Here is a 15,230-nt window from a genome sequence, read left to right on the forward strand (position 1 = left end):
CAGCCTCGTTCCCACCTCGAGAGTGAGACGGTGGGCACCAGCGTTGTGTGGGGACGGGGCTCCGTGATGAGCGGGCGGGTATCCGGGGACTGTGCTGTTGGGGTCAGGGGCCTCCTGCGCTCATCCCTGCCCACCTGCCTGGGCCCGTGGTTTCCCCAGGGAAGGTGAGAGGGTACCACGTGTCCTGGGTGGGAGAGCCACGTGGGTAAATGGCCCGTGGCTGCTGTAACGAGCTACATAGACCAGGTGGCTGGAACCATAGGAGTGACTTCTCTCGCAGTCCTGGAGGTGCCAAGCCAAATCCAGGGGTCAGCAGGGCCTCTGTGCCTCCCCCACTCAGGGGAGTTGCCCTGAGCTTTTGGGGACTGCAGGAGTTCCTTGTCTTGAAGGCCCTGCTTCAGCTTCTGATCTACCCTCCATTTTCTGTCTTGTACATCAGCCATTAGATTTGGGGTTCTCCTTGGATACTCCAGAATAATTTTTTCAACTCCAGATCTTTTGCTATTTCCATCTGCAAAGACCCTCTTTTCAAATAAGGTCTCTCCCAGGTTCCAGGACTTGGACATAACTTTCTGGAGACACGGAGCTAGTACCCTACACCTGGACTTTGGGTGTTTGGCCGCTGCCTGTGTTGTGGCTCATAGATGTGGTCCCTGCATCACCTGTTTGTTGTTCCCTGAGGCCTCTGACCCTGTCCATCTGCACCTGGGCCCCACAGGGCGCATCTCCCCAGTGTCCCTCTGAGGACGTCTGCCAGAACTGTCCTTTGCCCCTGGACACCTGCAGACCTCTGCGTGCTCCCCACGGCAGCCGGCGTCCTTTGTCCCCAACCCTCTAGACTAAACCATGTTCTCTGACTACCCTCCTGCCCCTGCAGCATTCTGATTTGGGGGATCTCTGACCTCTGCGGGGCCTCTGTGCTCTGTGTTCCTGTCACTTTTCAGCTCCACCTGAGACTGGTCACCCATGGTCAGCTTGGTTCTCCATGGGCTTTCCTCCTGTAGCCTCAGGAGCCCTTGCCGGCCTCCTGGCCTCCCGGCCTCCTGGCCTCCCGGCCTCCCGGCACACTCACCATTGGATCATCCCTGGCATCTGGGGGTTTAGGCCTGTCTCTGTGCTGGACAGGAGGAACCTGGGTCATTGGTCCCCTCCCAGTGCCCAGGAGGCCTACGTCACCTTCCTCAAAGGACAAGTTGTCCTGGCTGCCCCCTGGCCTCAGGCACGGGGCCCTCGGTCCACACTGAAGGCGGCTAAGTGCCGGGTCTGAGCCGTGCATGGCCGTGATGCTGGCGATCGTAGCTCAGTCACTCCTGTACCTGACTGGCCAGCCCTGCGCCTCCTTGAGAAGCCACCACTCCCCTCCTGGTGCTACCTTGTCCTCTCCTTTCCCTCATCCCAGCCTGGGGTCCACCAGGGCTCCTCCTGTGTTCTGGAGAATTCCTTTCTTGCTGTCTGTGGCCTTTCTGAACAGCTCGCCTCCACCCCTGCCACCCGCACCCTGCTCTGCCCAGCCCCCCTTGGGAACGTGCCTGGGTTGGGGGCAGCCTGGCCCTACCCCCGGTCCCTCTGCCTGCATGGGCTTCCCATGGAGATTTCTGGAAGGCGTGGCACCTCTCAGCTCTGGCCCTGGCCCCTGGCACCCAGACACCACGCCCCGATTCTTGTGCCCACACCCTCAGCGCGTCCAGCCTTGAGGCCGTGCCTGGAACGGGATCTGGCTGTTTGCTCTCCTGACGCGAGAACATCTTTGCGCATGAATCTGTGTTTTGGATGATTTCCCTCAGGACGGCTTCCCAGAAGTGGGATTACTGGGCCAGGGGTTGGGAACGTGGCTCAGGCTCTCCACAGATGCTGCCAAATGGCGCTGCCGATGCTACCGGCCACCTGCCTCTCGGAGTCCTGATCATTTCCGCCCCTGCTGATGTGACTGGCCTTGTTTCACCTCTGGGCCCCCCGGGTGACAGCGGAGGACACTGAGGCTTGAGGGGAAGATGCTGCCCGGGGCCCTTGGGACTGGAGCCTCCTGCTGCTGCCTCCCTGGGAGGGTTCTTAGCATGGGGCTGCGGTAACACGGGATTCTGAGACTGGAGGGGGTTGAAAAGTGACCCCCCAAAAAAATTCACATTCAACTAGTGAACATGGTTGGTTCACAGCCATTCATGACTGAATGTGACTGCATTTGGAAATAGGGTCTTTGCAGATCTCATCAGGTAAGGATACAGTTATGGTGGCCTCCAAATCTAGTGACTGGTATCCTTGGCAGACAAAACAGGGACCCAGAGACAGGAGGGAGGAGGACATGTGAAGAGGCAGCGATCAGGGCCATGTGCCCAAGATCTGAGCATTGCTGGAGCCACCAGGAACCAGAAAAGAGGCCTAGGACAGATCCTGCCTCGCAGCCCTCCGGGGAGCCACCCTGCCCACACCTTGACTTTGAACTTGTGGCCTCCAGGGTGAGGGAATACATTCTGTTGTTCAAGCCACTTGGCTTGTGGTCTTTGCTACAGCAGCTGCAGGAGACACCCGCAGGGAACTTCTTCCTGCCTGTCTCCTCTGGAAGTTGGCCTCGTCCTGTGTGCCTTGTTCCCGGAAGCCTCTCTGGCCCTCAGCCCCACGACCTCCCGTAGCTGTTGGCCTGGCCCTGCTGGAGCCCAGGGCAGCTCTCTGCAGTCATAGATGAAACCAGATGCCACCACTCCAGCCTGGCGTTCAGTGGTTCTGACGGAGGCACAAGCTCATCTGTGTGGTAGGGACCCTGCTTCCTTATACAGACTGGAGGGCGCCCTGGGCTGTGGGGGTGGCTGGCCTCTTTCCTTTTCCTCGGCTGACCCTGTACTGAGGATGTCCACGTATGACCGGGACCTTGAGTGTAAGAAGTGAAAAGCCACCTCAGCATTCCAAGGCTGGCCATGGCTTCCCCTGGATGGCCCTGGGCAGGTGCCCTGTATCTCCAGCTCCCCCTGCGTGGCAGTCGCATCCCCGCCCAGGCTCAGCAGCTCCTGCAGGGTCATGCCGGCCTTTGCCTTGGGCTCTGTGTGGACCTCAGGGCTCACTCCCTGCTTTCCACTGCAGGACTCCTGTGCCTCTCCTGGACCTGCTAGGACACGTCCAGGGCAGGGACAGCCTGGACCATACTGGGCCCTCCTGGCCTGCTGCATGTGGCCCCCTTGAGCCCCGCACTGTCAGTGGTGGGAAGTCCTGCTCATTGGATCCTGCCCCAGCCTGGCGGTGGAGGAAGGGGCAGCCAGGGCTCCGTGCCCCTGAGGCCCCAGTGCATCCTCGGGGCCTGGAAGTGTAGTCAGAAGGCTACACGGGGCACTTCTGAGGGGTCCCAAGACCCCCCACCGGGCAAGCGCACTGGGGGGTCGCTGGCATTCACCCCTCTCTCCTGGTGCCTTGGTCTGGGCTCCAGTGCTACCGCCCCACCACTCTGCAGCCACTGCCCTGAGAGCTGGCCTGGACTGGTCCCTGCTCCCCTCACTGCCTGGGCTGTCCCCAGCTGCCCAGCCTCCACTTCTACCCCTGCCATTGCCCCTGCCTGAGCCCCTTCCTGTCTTATTCTCCATTTTTGGTCCTCCCAGCCATTGAGTCTAAGCGCCCACCAAGCTTGGCTCTGGTGGTCTGCCCCCTGGCCCCCCGGGACACCCTCTGCACCCCGTGGCTTCCTCCCTCGAGACCTCTTCCTGGGCTCCTGCTGCCACATCATTACCCTGCTGGTTCCTGCCAAAACCCACTGCGAGGGTCCTCTATTCTGGACCAACTCAGAGACCCTGTAGCCCCTGTGGCCTCCTGCCCCTGGAGAACTGGCTGCCTTTCCTGCTGTGCCCAGGCTGTGGCCGAGCCATGTCACGGATGAGGCAGGATGGGGGGTTGTCTGGGGTCCCTCCACAGGTCAGAGGCTAGTTTCATAGCTGCTGTAGCAGAGTCCCAGGGACTAAGTGGCTTCAACCAATAGAAATGCTCTGCCTCATAATTCTGGAGGCCAGAATCCCGGGGTGGTGGCGCAGGTAGAGCTGCTTCCTTCCAAAGCCGACAGGGACTCTGCCCCGAGCGTGTCTCTGAGCTTCCAGCAGTCCTTGGCCGTTCCTTGGCTTATGGCCGCATGAGTCCAGTCTCTGTCCTTACATGGCCTTCTTGTCTCTGTGTCTATGTCCTCCCCTCTTAGGAGGACACCAGTCATTGGATTTAGGGACCTCCCTCAATCCGGGATGATCTCATTTTTAGATTCTTAACTAATTACATCTGCAAAAACCTTAATTTCAAATAAGGTCACATTCCAAGGTTTCCGTGGGCATTCATTTTGGTGGGGGGAGGATTCAGTTTTGTGCAGGATATAAACCTGGTAACTCTGGGCTACCCAGCTTCAGACCCCATGCTGAGCTGGTCTTGGTGGCAGGTGCCTGTAATCCCAGCTACCCCAGAGTCTGAGGCAGGGGCACCCTGTCTAAAAAAAAAAAGGATAAAAAGAGGCTGGACGGTGCCGGGTGGAGCTCTTGCCTCGCGTGCTTCAGCCCAGCACGGCACCGAGCAAATGAACGCCTGCAACTCCCTCCCAGCGGGTGGTGGGTCCTTGGCAGCTCCCACCCGAGACCCCTGTTGAGCAGGCGCCTCACCTTCTGTTCTGGAGACAGAATCCAAAAGACACCCACAGTGCCTATCGGCGGGGTCAGGTGCCCGGCAGCCCCAGGGGACAGGCATCGGCTGGTCATTGCTCCCTCCTAGACGCTCCAGGGCTAGGGTGCACCAGAGTCTAGCTCAGTGACTCCTGCCTGCTCCCTGCTCTGTGTCCTGTGAGCTCCTTCAGAGAGTGGGTTTCATGGGCTTCAGCAGGCCTTGAGTGGCTGTGATCGGTCCCTGAAGACTTGGGGTGTAGGGCCACTCTGGACTCCCCAGTTCTAGTGGATATGGCTGTCAGTGGACGCTTCCTAGGGGCAGCACTGGTCCCTGGCTGTCAGGGTATGTCAACCTCCTGGGCAGACCAGGCAGGCATGCTTCCATGAGAGGGTGCTATTTTTTGAATTTTGTCCTCCAAATTCATATGTGGAAACCCTAACCCCTAATGTGACCACCATATTTGGAGATGGAACTTTTAAGAGGTCATTAAGGCTAATGAGGCCATAAGAGTGGGGCCCTAATTTATAGGATTGGTTCTGAAGAGGGAGAAATTGCATCTGTACCCCCTGCACCCAGACAGGGCCACGGAAGACTTGGAGCAGGTCCCTGCTGGCCGGGAAAGTGCCCTCACCAGGAGTGGAGCCAGCCGGCACCTGGTGTCGGATTTCCAGCCTCCAGAGGCTGGAAGCAAGGTTGGGGTTGGGGATGTGGTATTTGGCCTGAAACCCAAATGTTGAGCAGGGGCCACCATAGAAGCTTCCAGACAAGGGTGCGGTAAGTGCAGGGGCCCATGGCAGAAGGCAGGAAGGCCTTGGCAGCTGAGTGGGAAGTCGGGCTTGTCGTTCAAGGACCAGGGAGTGCAGCCCTCAAGCTCAGGGACACTCCTTTCAGAATTGTGACAGGAGACATGCTCGCAGGCCCCGGATTTTAACCAGTGGCCCTCCTGGCACTGTGTGACAGGCAGTTCCCTGTGCCTCAATTTCCCCACTTGCAAAACGTGGGTGCAGTGGTGTTTCCTGTCTGGCAGGGCTGCCGTGAGGCCCCATTCCGAGGGCACTCCGCCAGCTGGCAGGCCGGCATCTCCTGGGGGGGAAGGAGCCCCTGTGAACCAGCTGTGCTGCTTGCAGACCCCAAGGGACATCCATCCATCCCTGCCAGAGCCTCCGTGTTCACAGCCGCCACAGCGAGAGACAGAGCGTGCTCACAGTGGACCCTGATCCAGTCGGGTCTGGAAATTTGGCAGCGGCTGCCAAGCCTGATTAAAGGCATTCCAGGCGCTGTGTTTGTGTATTTGGTTCTGTATTTACACTTTGGGAACGAGAGAGGAGGCAGCGGGGAACGTCTGGAAGGCCGGCCGCGGTGACTCAGCCTGGAATCCACGCGCCTCTTAGGCTTCCATTCATTCCCTCCGCTCCGTGTCCTTCCTCCCGCGCTCCTGAGCATTTCGTGGGAAGCTCTCTGCACAGTCAGCTGGGCCCTGCTGCAGGGCCCTGGGTTGGCCTGGGGCCAGCAGGCCACGCAGCAGCGGAACCCAACAGAAACGAACTGAATGGGCCAAAGAGCTAAGTGTAAGTGTTGAAGCTTTGAAACTACTAGAAGGAAACACGGGCAAATCCTCCTGACCCAGGATAGCAGCGGTATGGGACATAACATGGCGGAGCAGCCGAGTTCAGTGCACACCACGGGACAGAGACGTGTGCTCCAAAATCCATCTCAGGCGAGTGAAAAGACACCCTAGAGAATGGCAGAAAGTATTTGTCATTAGTGTGTTTAGTGGGGGATTAATTTCCAGAGTGTGCAAGAAACTTCTTAGAACCCAGCAAGAAAAGGACAATCTGATCTAAAAAAATGGACAAAGGACCTGAATAGACTGTTTCCCAAAGGTGACCTACAGAAAGCCAACAGGCAAGGACAAAACGCTCAGCATCAATAACCGCAAGGGAAATGCAAGTTCTGAAGCACAGTGAGAGCCAGGTGCCATGGCGCAGGCCTGTAATTCCAGCAAATCCGGAGGCTGAGGCAGGAGGATCGCAGGTTCAAAGCCAGCCTCAGCAATGTAGTGAGGCCCTCATCAACTCAGCAGGGCCCTGTCTCTAAGTAAATAAAACAGGCTGGAGGTGTGGCTCAGTGGTTAAGTACCCCTGGGTGAATCCCTAGTACCCAGAAAACCATCCCACCAAAAAAAAAGCACAGTGAGATGCCCGCGCACACCCCCTGACTACTGTGGTCCAAACACCAGCAGTTGGGGGCGTGGCCCTGGTGGCTCTGCCTGCCTGGTGTGCACAAGGCCTGGGCCCTATCCCAGCACTGCAGAAACCAAACCAAACCAAAAAAAGGAGCAGGCGTTGGGGAGGATGTGGAGGGCTGGGAGCTGCCTCCACGACTGGCAGAGTGTAAGGTGGTGCAGCTGCCGAGGTCCGCGCCATGGGACCCTGTAGCCCTTCCCAGCTGCGGGGGAGGTTGGGAAGCGGGCGCAGACAGCTTGCTCGCCCACGTTCACAGCAGATTGTTCCCAACAGCCAAAAGGTGGAAACAACCCGGCGTCCATCCGTCGGTGAATAAATAAACAAGCCAAGTGAGGCGCACACCTGTGGGCGCGCTGGGCCGTGGGGGGCAGGCTTGGTGCGCTGCCGCGCAGGCGCACCACAGAGGTCTGTACGTGAGTGAAGCCAGACGTGGCGGCCGCATATGGCCGAACTCCTTGATGGGAGACGTCCAGGAGGGCTACGGCGGGAGGCAGATCCCTGGCCGCTGGTGCTAGGGGAGGGGACGGCGCTGGTGGGGACACAGCAACTCTTGGTGGGTGGAAAGCGCTGGAGCCGAGTGGTGGCTGCACAGCACATGCAATGCCCCAGGTCGTCGACTGTGCACAGCTCTGGGGAACCTGTGTGTGTGTGTGTGTGTGTGTGTGTGTGTGCACGCGCGTGTCCACCGTTTTAAAAAAATGCATACTTTTAATCCAAAAGTGGGGAGTGTGTGCCACGGGAGGACATGGTCATTCTCGCTGCAGGGCCTGACCTGCCAAGGCCTCCAGTGGGCAGCATCCGCCCAGGGTCAGCCGCACAGGCCCTCGCATACCATTCTGTGTGCACCACGGGCCCTGCCCCTCCCTTCTGTCCAGCCTGCCGCTGTCATCACGCTGACCCCCTAGTGACCCAGGGTCCCCCACGGCACCGAGGTGAAGGACCCACTGAGGGACACGCAGAAGTCCACTTGTGCCCAGAACTCGCCCTGGGCACAAGCTCTTCAGCCCTGCCTGGAACAGGGCTTGTCAGGATCTGAGAAGAGTGCATTTGGTGCTCTTGCGCTGGGTCATTTTCTTCCGCCCCTAGAGGAGCACAGAAGAGGCTCAGTAGCAGATGTTCAAAGTTCTGGTTCCACAAGTTGGGGACATAGCCTTGCTGTCACTCAGGAGAAGCTGTGGGGAGCTCTTCAAAGACGGGGGTGCCCAGGCGGGGCAGAGGCCTTGGGCTGGTGTCGTCTCCTCCACCCTGGAACCGGGCCTCTCTGAGTGGGGGCGCTGTTTCCTAGCAGGCCAGCCTCCAGAGCGCCGAGTGTGGCGCTGTGATCGGGAGCGAGCCTGGGTTTAAATCAGAGGTCTCAGCTGCTGGGAGCAGGTGGCGCCTCCCCCAGGACTGCTGGGGCTGGGAGTGGTGGCAGCGCCGCAGGCAGTTCCCTTGCCATGGGCCTGGGCAGCATGAGCAGGCAAGGCAGCCTGGACATCCTGGAGCTGTAGGACTGAGATCCCTGGCCTGGCTGTTGACACAGAGTGTCACTGAAAGTTTCCATCCCCTTGGCCACTGTCTGTCCTTGGCTGCCAGTGCGATCCACAGACCCTGTGCAGCCAGCCCCAGGGCCTTTGCACGTACGTTCTTCCTTCCCTGTCCTTTGCCCTTTCCCTGAGGCCTTGGCAGCTCTTGCTTTCAGCCCAGTCTGAACATGCACATTCGCCCTCCACTGCCCGCCGCTTTCCCCCACATATGTGCTGAGTTCCGCCACTGGCCATGGGCTTCTGCAGGCAGTGCCTTGTCTCTGGCTGGCTACCAGTACCCTGTACGCAGAGTCGTGCCCAGTACTGGCCAGGTGCTTTCCTTGGGACACTGTTCTGCCAGCCGTTGCAGACTGGCCACTGTGGCAGAGCTGGGCCAGCTCTGAACTGTGGTTTCTGATTTTTGACCTGACTCAACCCGAGGTCAGTAGGGGGACCCCCGGCAGTGTGGACTTGGGCGAATGCAGCCCCGTCTGTGTGGCGGGTAAAGGGTCCCGCCACCAGGGCTCCCAGGACCCTCTCAGGGGGCACCCCTTTGTTTGGAGCCCCTCTGCCTGGACTGTCTTCCCAGGACTCCGCCTGGCAAGGCCAGGGTGGCGAATTCCCCAGGACCCCGAGCGTCATGGCTCAAGCTGGCGTGAACGGCGCCACAGTGCGCACGGCCTCTGCCTTTGGACAGCCACCCTTTTGTCCTCGAACCTCAGTTTCCGACCCTGTCCACAGGGGGTGGAGGGCACAGGCCCTGCTGGAGTCCAGGAGCTTGTCTGGATCACTCCAGCACGTCGTCCTTCACAGTCCCCCCATGCGTGCGGGACTCCGCCCCTGCCGGGCTCTTCTTGGGGCTCTTAGGGAGCTGGCAGTCTGACAGGAGGAGACAGATCCACAGAGCTCAGTCAGGGCTATAGGCAGGGAGCCGTGAGGAAGGCAGCTACAGGGCTGAGGTGCAGTGCTAGGTGGTGGCTTGTTCTGAGGGAAATACCTTCCTGGTGGAGATAGTGCTTATGCAAAGGCCCTGAGGCAGCAGGGGCTGGTTTCAAGGGTGGAAGGGTCATGAGGAAGCCTGGGTGCCGAGTGTGGTGACTGGGGACCGTGCAGGGCGTCCAAGCGCAGGGCAGACGGGGCTGGCCTGCCCAGTGCACACACTCCCTTGCCCTGGTCCTGCCCGCGCTGCAGGTCTGTGCAGGGCCGCGCTCAGCCAGTCTGTTCTCTTTAATCTCTTTAGAAGGCCAGACTGTTGCCATAGTGACTGCTGACAGCCCTGGCCCAACCACGGCCACGCCATCTGCAGTGAGGTGGGGGTGGTGGCAGTGAAATTGCCCCCTGGCCTGTACAGGGCTCCTGGAGACGGCGCTGCCTGAACGTCGCTCCGCTCTGGAGAAGTGCTGGTAGCTGTGTCACACCCGGCCTCCCGGGGCCCGTGGCCACTGCTCTGCAGGAGCCGGGGGTTCCTTCGGGCCGGGGGCTGAGGGCCGCGGGCAGGGCCGGAGGCTGCTCTTTGCCTTGAGGCACCCCTGCCTTGAGGGCTCTGGTGTGGGGAGTGTTGAGCCCACGCTCTGACCAGAAGTGCCTGGATCCACCCACAACCCCAGGAGGGCCCATGTGGGCTTTGCGCTGAGGTGTGGAGTCCTCTTCCCAGCTGGGTGGCCTCGGAGTGTGCTGTCCTCAGAGGGCCTGTGGGTTTGATTGTGTCACCCCCAAAGATGTGCCAGCGTCCTCACTCCTAGAACCTGGGGAAGGGACCTTAGTTGGAAATGTGGTCTCTGCAGATGTAGCTAAAGGTCTCCAGAAGAGGTCCTCCTAGATTGGGGTGGGCCCCAAATCCAGGCTCTGACCCCCTAAGTGTCCAAGGGAGTTGGCTCAGTACCAAGAAACCCCGTTCTGTAAAGCGCAGAGCGCGCACAGCCCTTGGGCATGTCCTCCCTGGTCCTCGCGTCCTCTGGGGCACCGCGCAAGACCCAGCGCCCGTCCGCAGAGCCGTGGAGCTGTGCAGTCGGATCTGTTCGTGGTCAGCACCAATGAAACTGTTTCCCACCCAATTCTGATCTGCTGTCAGTTGGATTCGGGGATGTGGGGCCTGTGGGTGTGGAGGGCCGACCCTGTGATTGTGAGAGCAGGGACAGGAAGACAGACACACAGAAGCCATGTCACGGGGAGACAGATTGGAGGGACGTGGCCGCAAGCCGAGGGAGGCCTGGCGCCTCCCCTCAGGTGGAAGCAACCTGTGGAGGCTGTGATTGGGACTGCAGCCTCCTAGGCTGAGAGAATGGTCCAGTGGTGGGTCCACCCAGCCCGTGGTCCTTTGGCAGCTCCAGGATGCTAACACGGCCATCAGGCTGCTCTGCATCCTGGGGACAGTTGGAGGTCACCCATGGTGCCGCCCTAGAAGGCTGGGGGCTGGGAGACACTTGACCCCGTGGCGAGCTCCTCATGGCCCCCAACAGCTGGGGCCAGCCTGGGGCCAGCCTGGGGCTACATCCTGAGACACCTCTGCAGCCTGGGCAGTGGTGGGGACATCTGTCCTCAACCTTCATCCCCTCGGACCAAGGGCCAGGCATTGTCAGATGGTCGATCACAACCTGAGGGTTTGAGATTGGTGGAGTGGGACTGGTGTTCTGGAAAAATCCAGGGCTGCTGCTGGCAGGCAGTAAGCCAGGGGCCCGCGGTGCTTACCGCGGGTCTACCGCGGCCGCGTGGCTCTGGGACAGACGCGGCAGTGACCAGCTGACCGCGAGTCCCAAGTGCACATGTCTGGCGGGAGGAGGAGCGTTCCAGACGTGGTCACTGAGGTGACAAGCCAGGAGGGCGCGCACCCATGCCTCGGCACAGTGCTCAGCCAGCAGTGCCACGCAAGGCCATAGCTGTCACCTTGACTGCCACGCCTCGGGAGTGGGGGAGCAGAGGGCATGCGGGCCAGGGGTGCCCTGGGCTCTCAAAGGCTCCTCTGCCATTTTCTGTGAATCCACACCCGTCATGATAAAAGCAGGCGGGAGCAGGACCAAAGGCGGAGCCTCAACAACCGTGGGGTCGGGCAGGGGCTCCCTCAGGATGCAGGTGGAGCTGGGCTGTCACAGAAGAGGCCCTGCTCGGGGCCTGTGGGGGCCAGAGTGAGGGTGGGCAGCAGGCCGCTGCCCCTGCCCTCCTTCCAGGCCCGTTCTCCTTGACAGGGACTCTGGACTCTTGACTGTCTGTCTGATCCATAGGCCACGGTGAGGGGCACTGTGGCCTTGGGTTGTGACAGTGTCTGCAGGCCTCGGCTCCTCTGCAGCCCCTCCGTCCACCGTCACGAGGCTGGGGTCCAGGAAGTCATCTGGGATCTTCCGTGACCTCCCAGGAGGTCCCTCCAGAGCCAGGTGTTTGCTCTGAACTTGGGTTATAGGTCGAGGTCAAGACTGACGATCACCCGGAGTCATTAGGAAGAGAGTGGCCGAGCCATCGCCCGAGCCTTCCAGGTTCCCACTTTGGTGCTTGCGTGGCTTGCGGGCGGGCCTGTCCCCCACCTGTGACCACGAGCTTGGGGTGAGAGCAGCAGCGTCCAGTCATCCCTGCAGCTGTCCATTCGCTCACTCGTGTGCCCTTGTGTGTTCTGCCAGCAGAGCCGACGCACTTCTGTCTGCAGGGTCTCTGGCTTCAGGGAGCACAGCATGGTGGGGGACAGGGAGAAGGACGCACGGGGGCGTGGCAGCAGGAGGAGGCCAGAGCCACGCCCAGTGCAGCAGCTCCCCAGCTCCCTGCCTGAGGCGTGAGGTCCGTTCGTCCAGCCAGGCATGGCTTCTCTCTCCCAGGACCCTAGAGAAAGGGCCTTGCTCCCAGGGGTTTCCGGCCTGGTCTGGGCGGGCAGTCAGTACCTGTGGGTCCCCACAGCCACTCTCAAGGTTGGTGGCTCCTTCGAATCTGTACGGTGTGGCTTACCACAGCAAAGGAGCCGGTGCAGGGCTGGCACGGGCAGCAGACCAAGCAGTGGCTTTCAGTTGTCCCCTCCCAGTAGAGTCACGTGGATAGGGTTGGCTCTTCCCAGCCTGCGTGTGACAACATGCATGGTGTACTGCCAAGCAGGAGCTTCCCTGGGCCTTGGTGCCTGGGTTGTCGTTGGGGATCCGTCCTGTTGGCACGGATGATCAGCAGAGGGGTGACATCAGTGTGTAGCTCCCCCAGAAGCAGCGCGGATCCTGTGTGGCCCAGGGCCTCCGCCCTAGACCACAGTGTGGACATGGACCATCTGGGGTGGCCCGAGGCCCTAGGGATACAATGACTTTTTCTTTCCCCTTGCGGTACTAGGGGTAGAACTCAGGGCTCCCACGTGCTGGGCAGTTGCTCTGCTCCTGGGCTACACCCCCACCCTTCTGTTTATTTTGAGACAGGGTCTTGCTAAGTTGCCCACACTGGCCTGGAACTTGGGATCCTCCTGCTCAGCTTCCCGAGTAGCTGGTTTTATAGGCTTGCAGCACCCAGGGACACTTGGAAGGCAGGATATTCTGGGAACTTTGAGGTCACCTCGTGTGGCTCAGGAGAACGCTGTACCTCTCCTTGGTCATTTTAGTCCTTTACTGTGCAGCTCCACATGCTACCAAAGGTGAGCACGGAATCTTCCAGAGAGACAGCACCATCCTCCATGGCGTTCAGCCTGGGTCTGGGGCTGCACTGCAAGGCGGGTGGGTTGGGGCTTCACAGGAGAGAGCCTTGGAGAGGGGTGGGACCTGGGAGCTGGGAGTGTACTGTCAGGCCCCAAGCCTATGAGAGGCCCAGCATGTTGGCCTCAGGGCGCTTGGTGATGTCAGGTCTCCTGTGTGGACAGCGGGTGCCAGTGAGCGCCTCCACTTATGCCCAACTTTTGCACACAGACCCGCCTCGTGACCTAGTCCAGGAAAGGGGAAGCTGAGGCCTGGAGGGTGCAGGGCTCGCGGCCTCTGGGGCCACAAGGTCCATGAGAAGTGGACCCCGCACAGGCTCCTTCCCTATAGCTCTGACACAGGAGGGTGTGGCTGGGTCGTGGGAGGTCGGGAGGGATCTGTGCCCAGGCAGGCATGGGGGACGAGAGCCGCGGGCCCCACCCTGCCTCGCCTCCCCCTCTGGCCCGGAGCAGCCTGTTTAGTCTCGCATGTCTGCCAGGAGGGACGCAGTGGGGAGTTCTGGATGGGTGTGCCGACGGGCAGCCACCGAGGGCCAGGGCCTCCGTGCACTGACCCAGGCCAGGCTGCACAGGTGCCGCGGAGCCACCCAGGAGCGCACAAGGTTAATCTTGCTCTCAGCTCCACTGCAGCGCACAGGAAACAGCTGTTTACCTGGGCGAGGTGCTCTGCTGGGCACGCAGCCAGTTCCTGAGCTTCACTTCCCCCTCCGGTGTCCGAGGCCCCCCAGGAAGCTGGGGCTGGCGTGGGAGAGCCGAGCAGCCAGGCGGCCAGCTCACGGCGCCTGCCAGGAGCTGTTTGTGAGGGAACGTGAGCTGGCCTTGTTGTGTACACAGTGTGGACCCTAGCAACCGCCCCTGCTGCCGGGCCGCAGCGGACGCCCGCTCCTGCCTCGCACCCGTGGCGGCTGCCTCCCTTGGTGGCCTGTAGGGATTGTGGGCCATCACCCATGAAGGTCATCGTGCCGCCTGGGTCAGGGACCTCTGCCTTTGCTCCCTGCAGATTCGAATCAGCCTCTCGAGGGAGAGGAGACCATCACTGTGCCCCATTCTGAGGCAGCAGGATCGGTCAGGGAGCTGCAGGCCCCTGGCGCCTGAATGCCAGCGTGGACGCTGCCCAGGTGAAGGCGCTCAGCTGGGCCTGCCCCAGCAAGGCCCGTGGGGCGCACAGTAGGAGCCTGGGGAGCTTGGGCAAGACCCCCAAGGACTCGCTCAGCCTCCCTGGTCTTGAGTAGGCTGCCGCAGGGAGCGAAGTGCCACTCCTGAAGGGCGGCATCGTCCTTCGGAGACGGCGCTCTCCGATTCAGGCCATTGGACAAATGGTTTCTCCCGCCCAGTGTTCGTTCGCATCAAGACGAGGAGTGGCTCCTCTCGCGCTGGTTCCGTGGCCTCCTCGCTCCTTCACTTGCCTGTTGGCCAGCCCAGTTCAGGGTCACAGGCTTCCTTGGGTGCACCCTGCCCTGGGAGGCTGTCCCAGTGCCTCTGGTTTCTCCTGTCACCTTTGGTCATGAGACGGCTAACTTCCCTGAGGGTCCTGCAGTCTCTGCGATGGTCGTGAAGCCCATCACCTGGGTCCTGTTGACACCCTTGGGGCCGGTGCTCTGTGGGTGACCTTGGGAGGTGTCCCCTCCCCCTCTGCAGCTGGCCACTCCTCTTTTGCAGCTTCAGCTTCAGAAGTCCCAGTTCCTGCAGCTGGGCCCAAGCCGCGGCCAGTACTATGGAGGCTCCTTGCCCAACGTGAACCAGATCGGGAGTGGCACCATGGACCTGCCCTTCCAGGTGAGCCCCCTTGCAGTGCCACCTCCCTTGCGGGGGGCCCCAGTAGCCTCCCACCTGGAGCTGGTCCCACTCTGGACCCTTCCCTGGCCACAGAGCACGTGCGGTGGACTCTGAGGGCAGCCAAGGTCACCATACAATCGCTGAACCCTGCCTTCCCCTGCCTACTCTTTTTCTATGCTGGGGACCTCAGGAAGCAGAGCGCTTCAGCCCTGCTTCACCTGCCTGTCTGCCGGCCTGTCCCCCATCCGCAGACCCCACAGCGAGCCCCCGCCTGGTGGCCATGAGCAGTCCAGCAGCCACTACACCTGCCCGCCGGCTGTGCGGCTGCGGAAAGCGCTCAGGGCCTCTGGGGCTTGGCTCGGTCCTGCCTCACTAATCCACAAGCCCAGCATTTCTCAGGAGGAGGCCCGGCCGCCTGACCCCACTTGTCTGCAAACGGTTCTT

General features: G+C 61.0%; 1 protein-coding gene across 8 annotated transcripts in view; it reads left to right on the plus strand.

The window, feature by feature from the left end:
* Crtc1 (CREB regulated transcription coactivator 1) overlaps window positions 1-15,230 on the plus strand; it is a 70,647-nt gene that overhangs the window by 26,873 nt on the left and 28,544 nt on the right. For all 8 annotated transcript variants that reach the window (XM_047531190.1, XM_047531192.1, XM_047531196.1 and 5 more), the window contains exon 2: window positions 14,670-14,786. In XM_047531190.1, coding sequence (XP_047387146.1) covers window positions 14,670-14,786 — 117 coding nt within the window. The remainder of the gene's footprint in view (window positions 1-14,669; window positions 14,787-15,230) is intronic.

The sequence above is a fragment of the Sciurus carolinensis genome, chromosome 17, assembly GCF_902686445.1.
Source record: "Sciurus carolinensis chromosome 17, mSciCar1.2, whole genome shotgun sequence".
NCBI classification, from domain to species: Eukaryota; Metazoa; Chordata; class Mammalia; order Rodentia; family Sciuridae; genus Sciurus; species Sciurus carolinensis.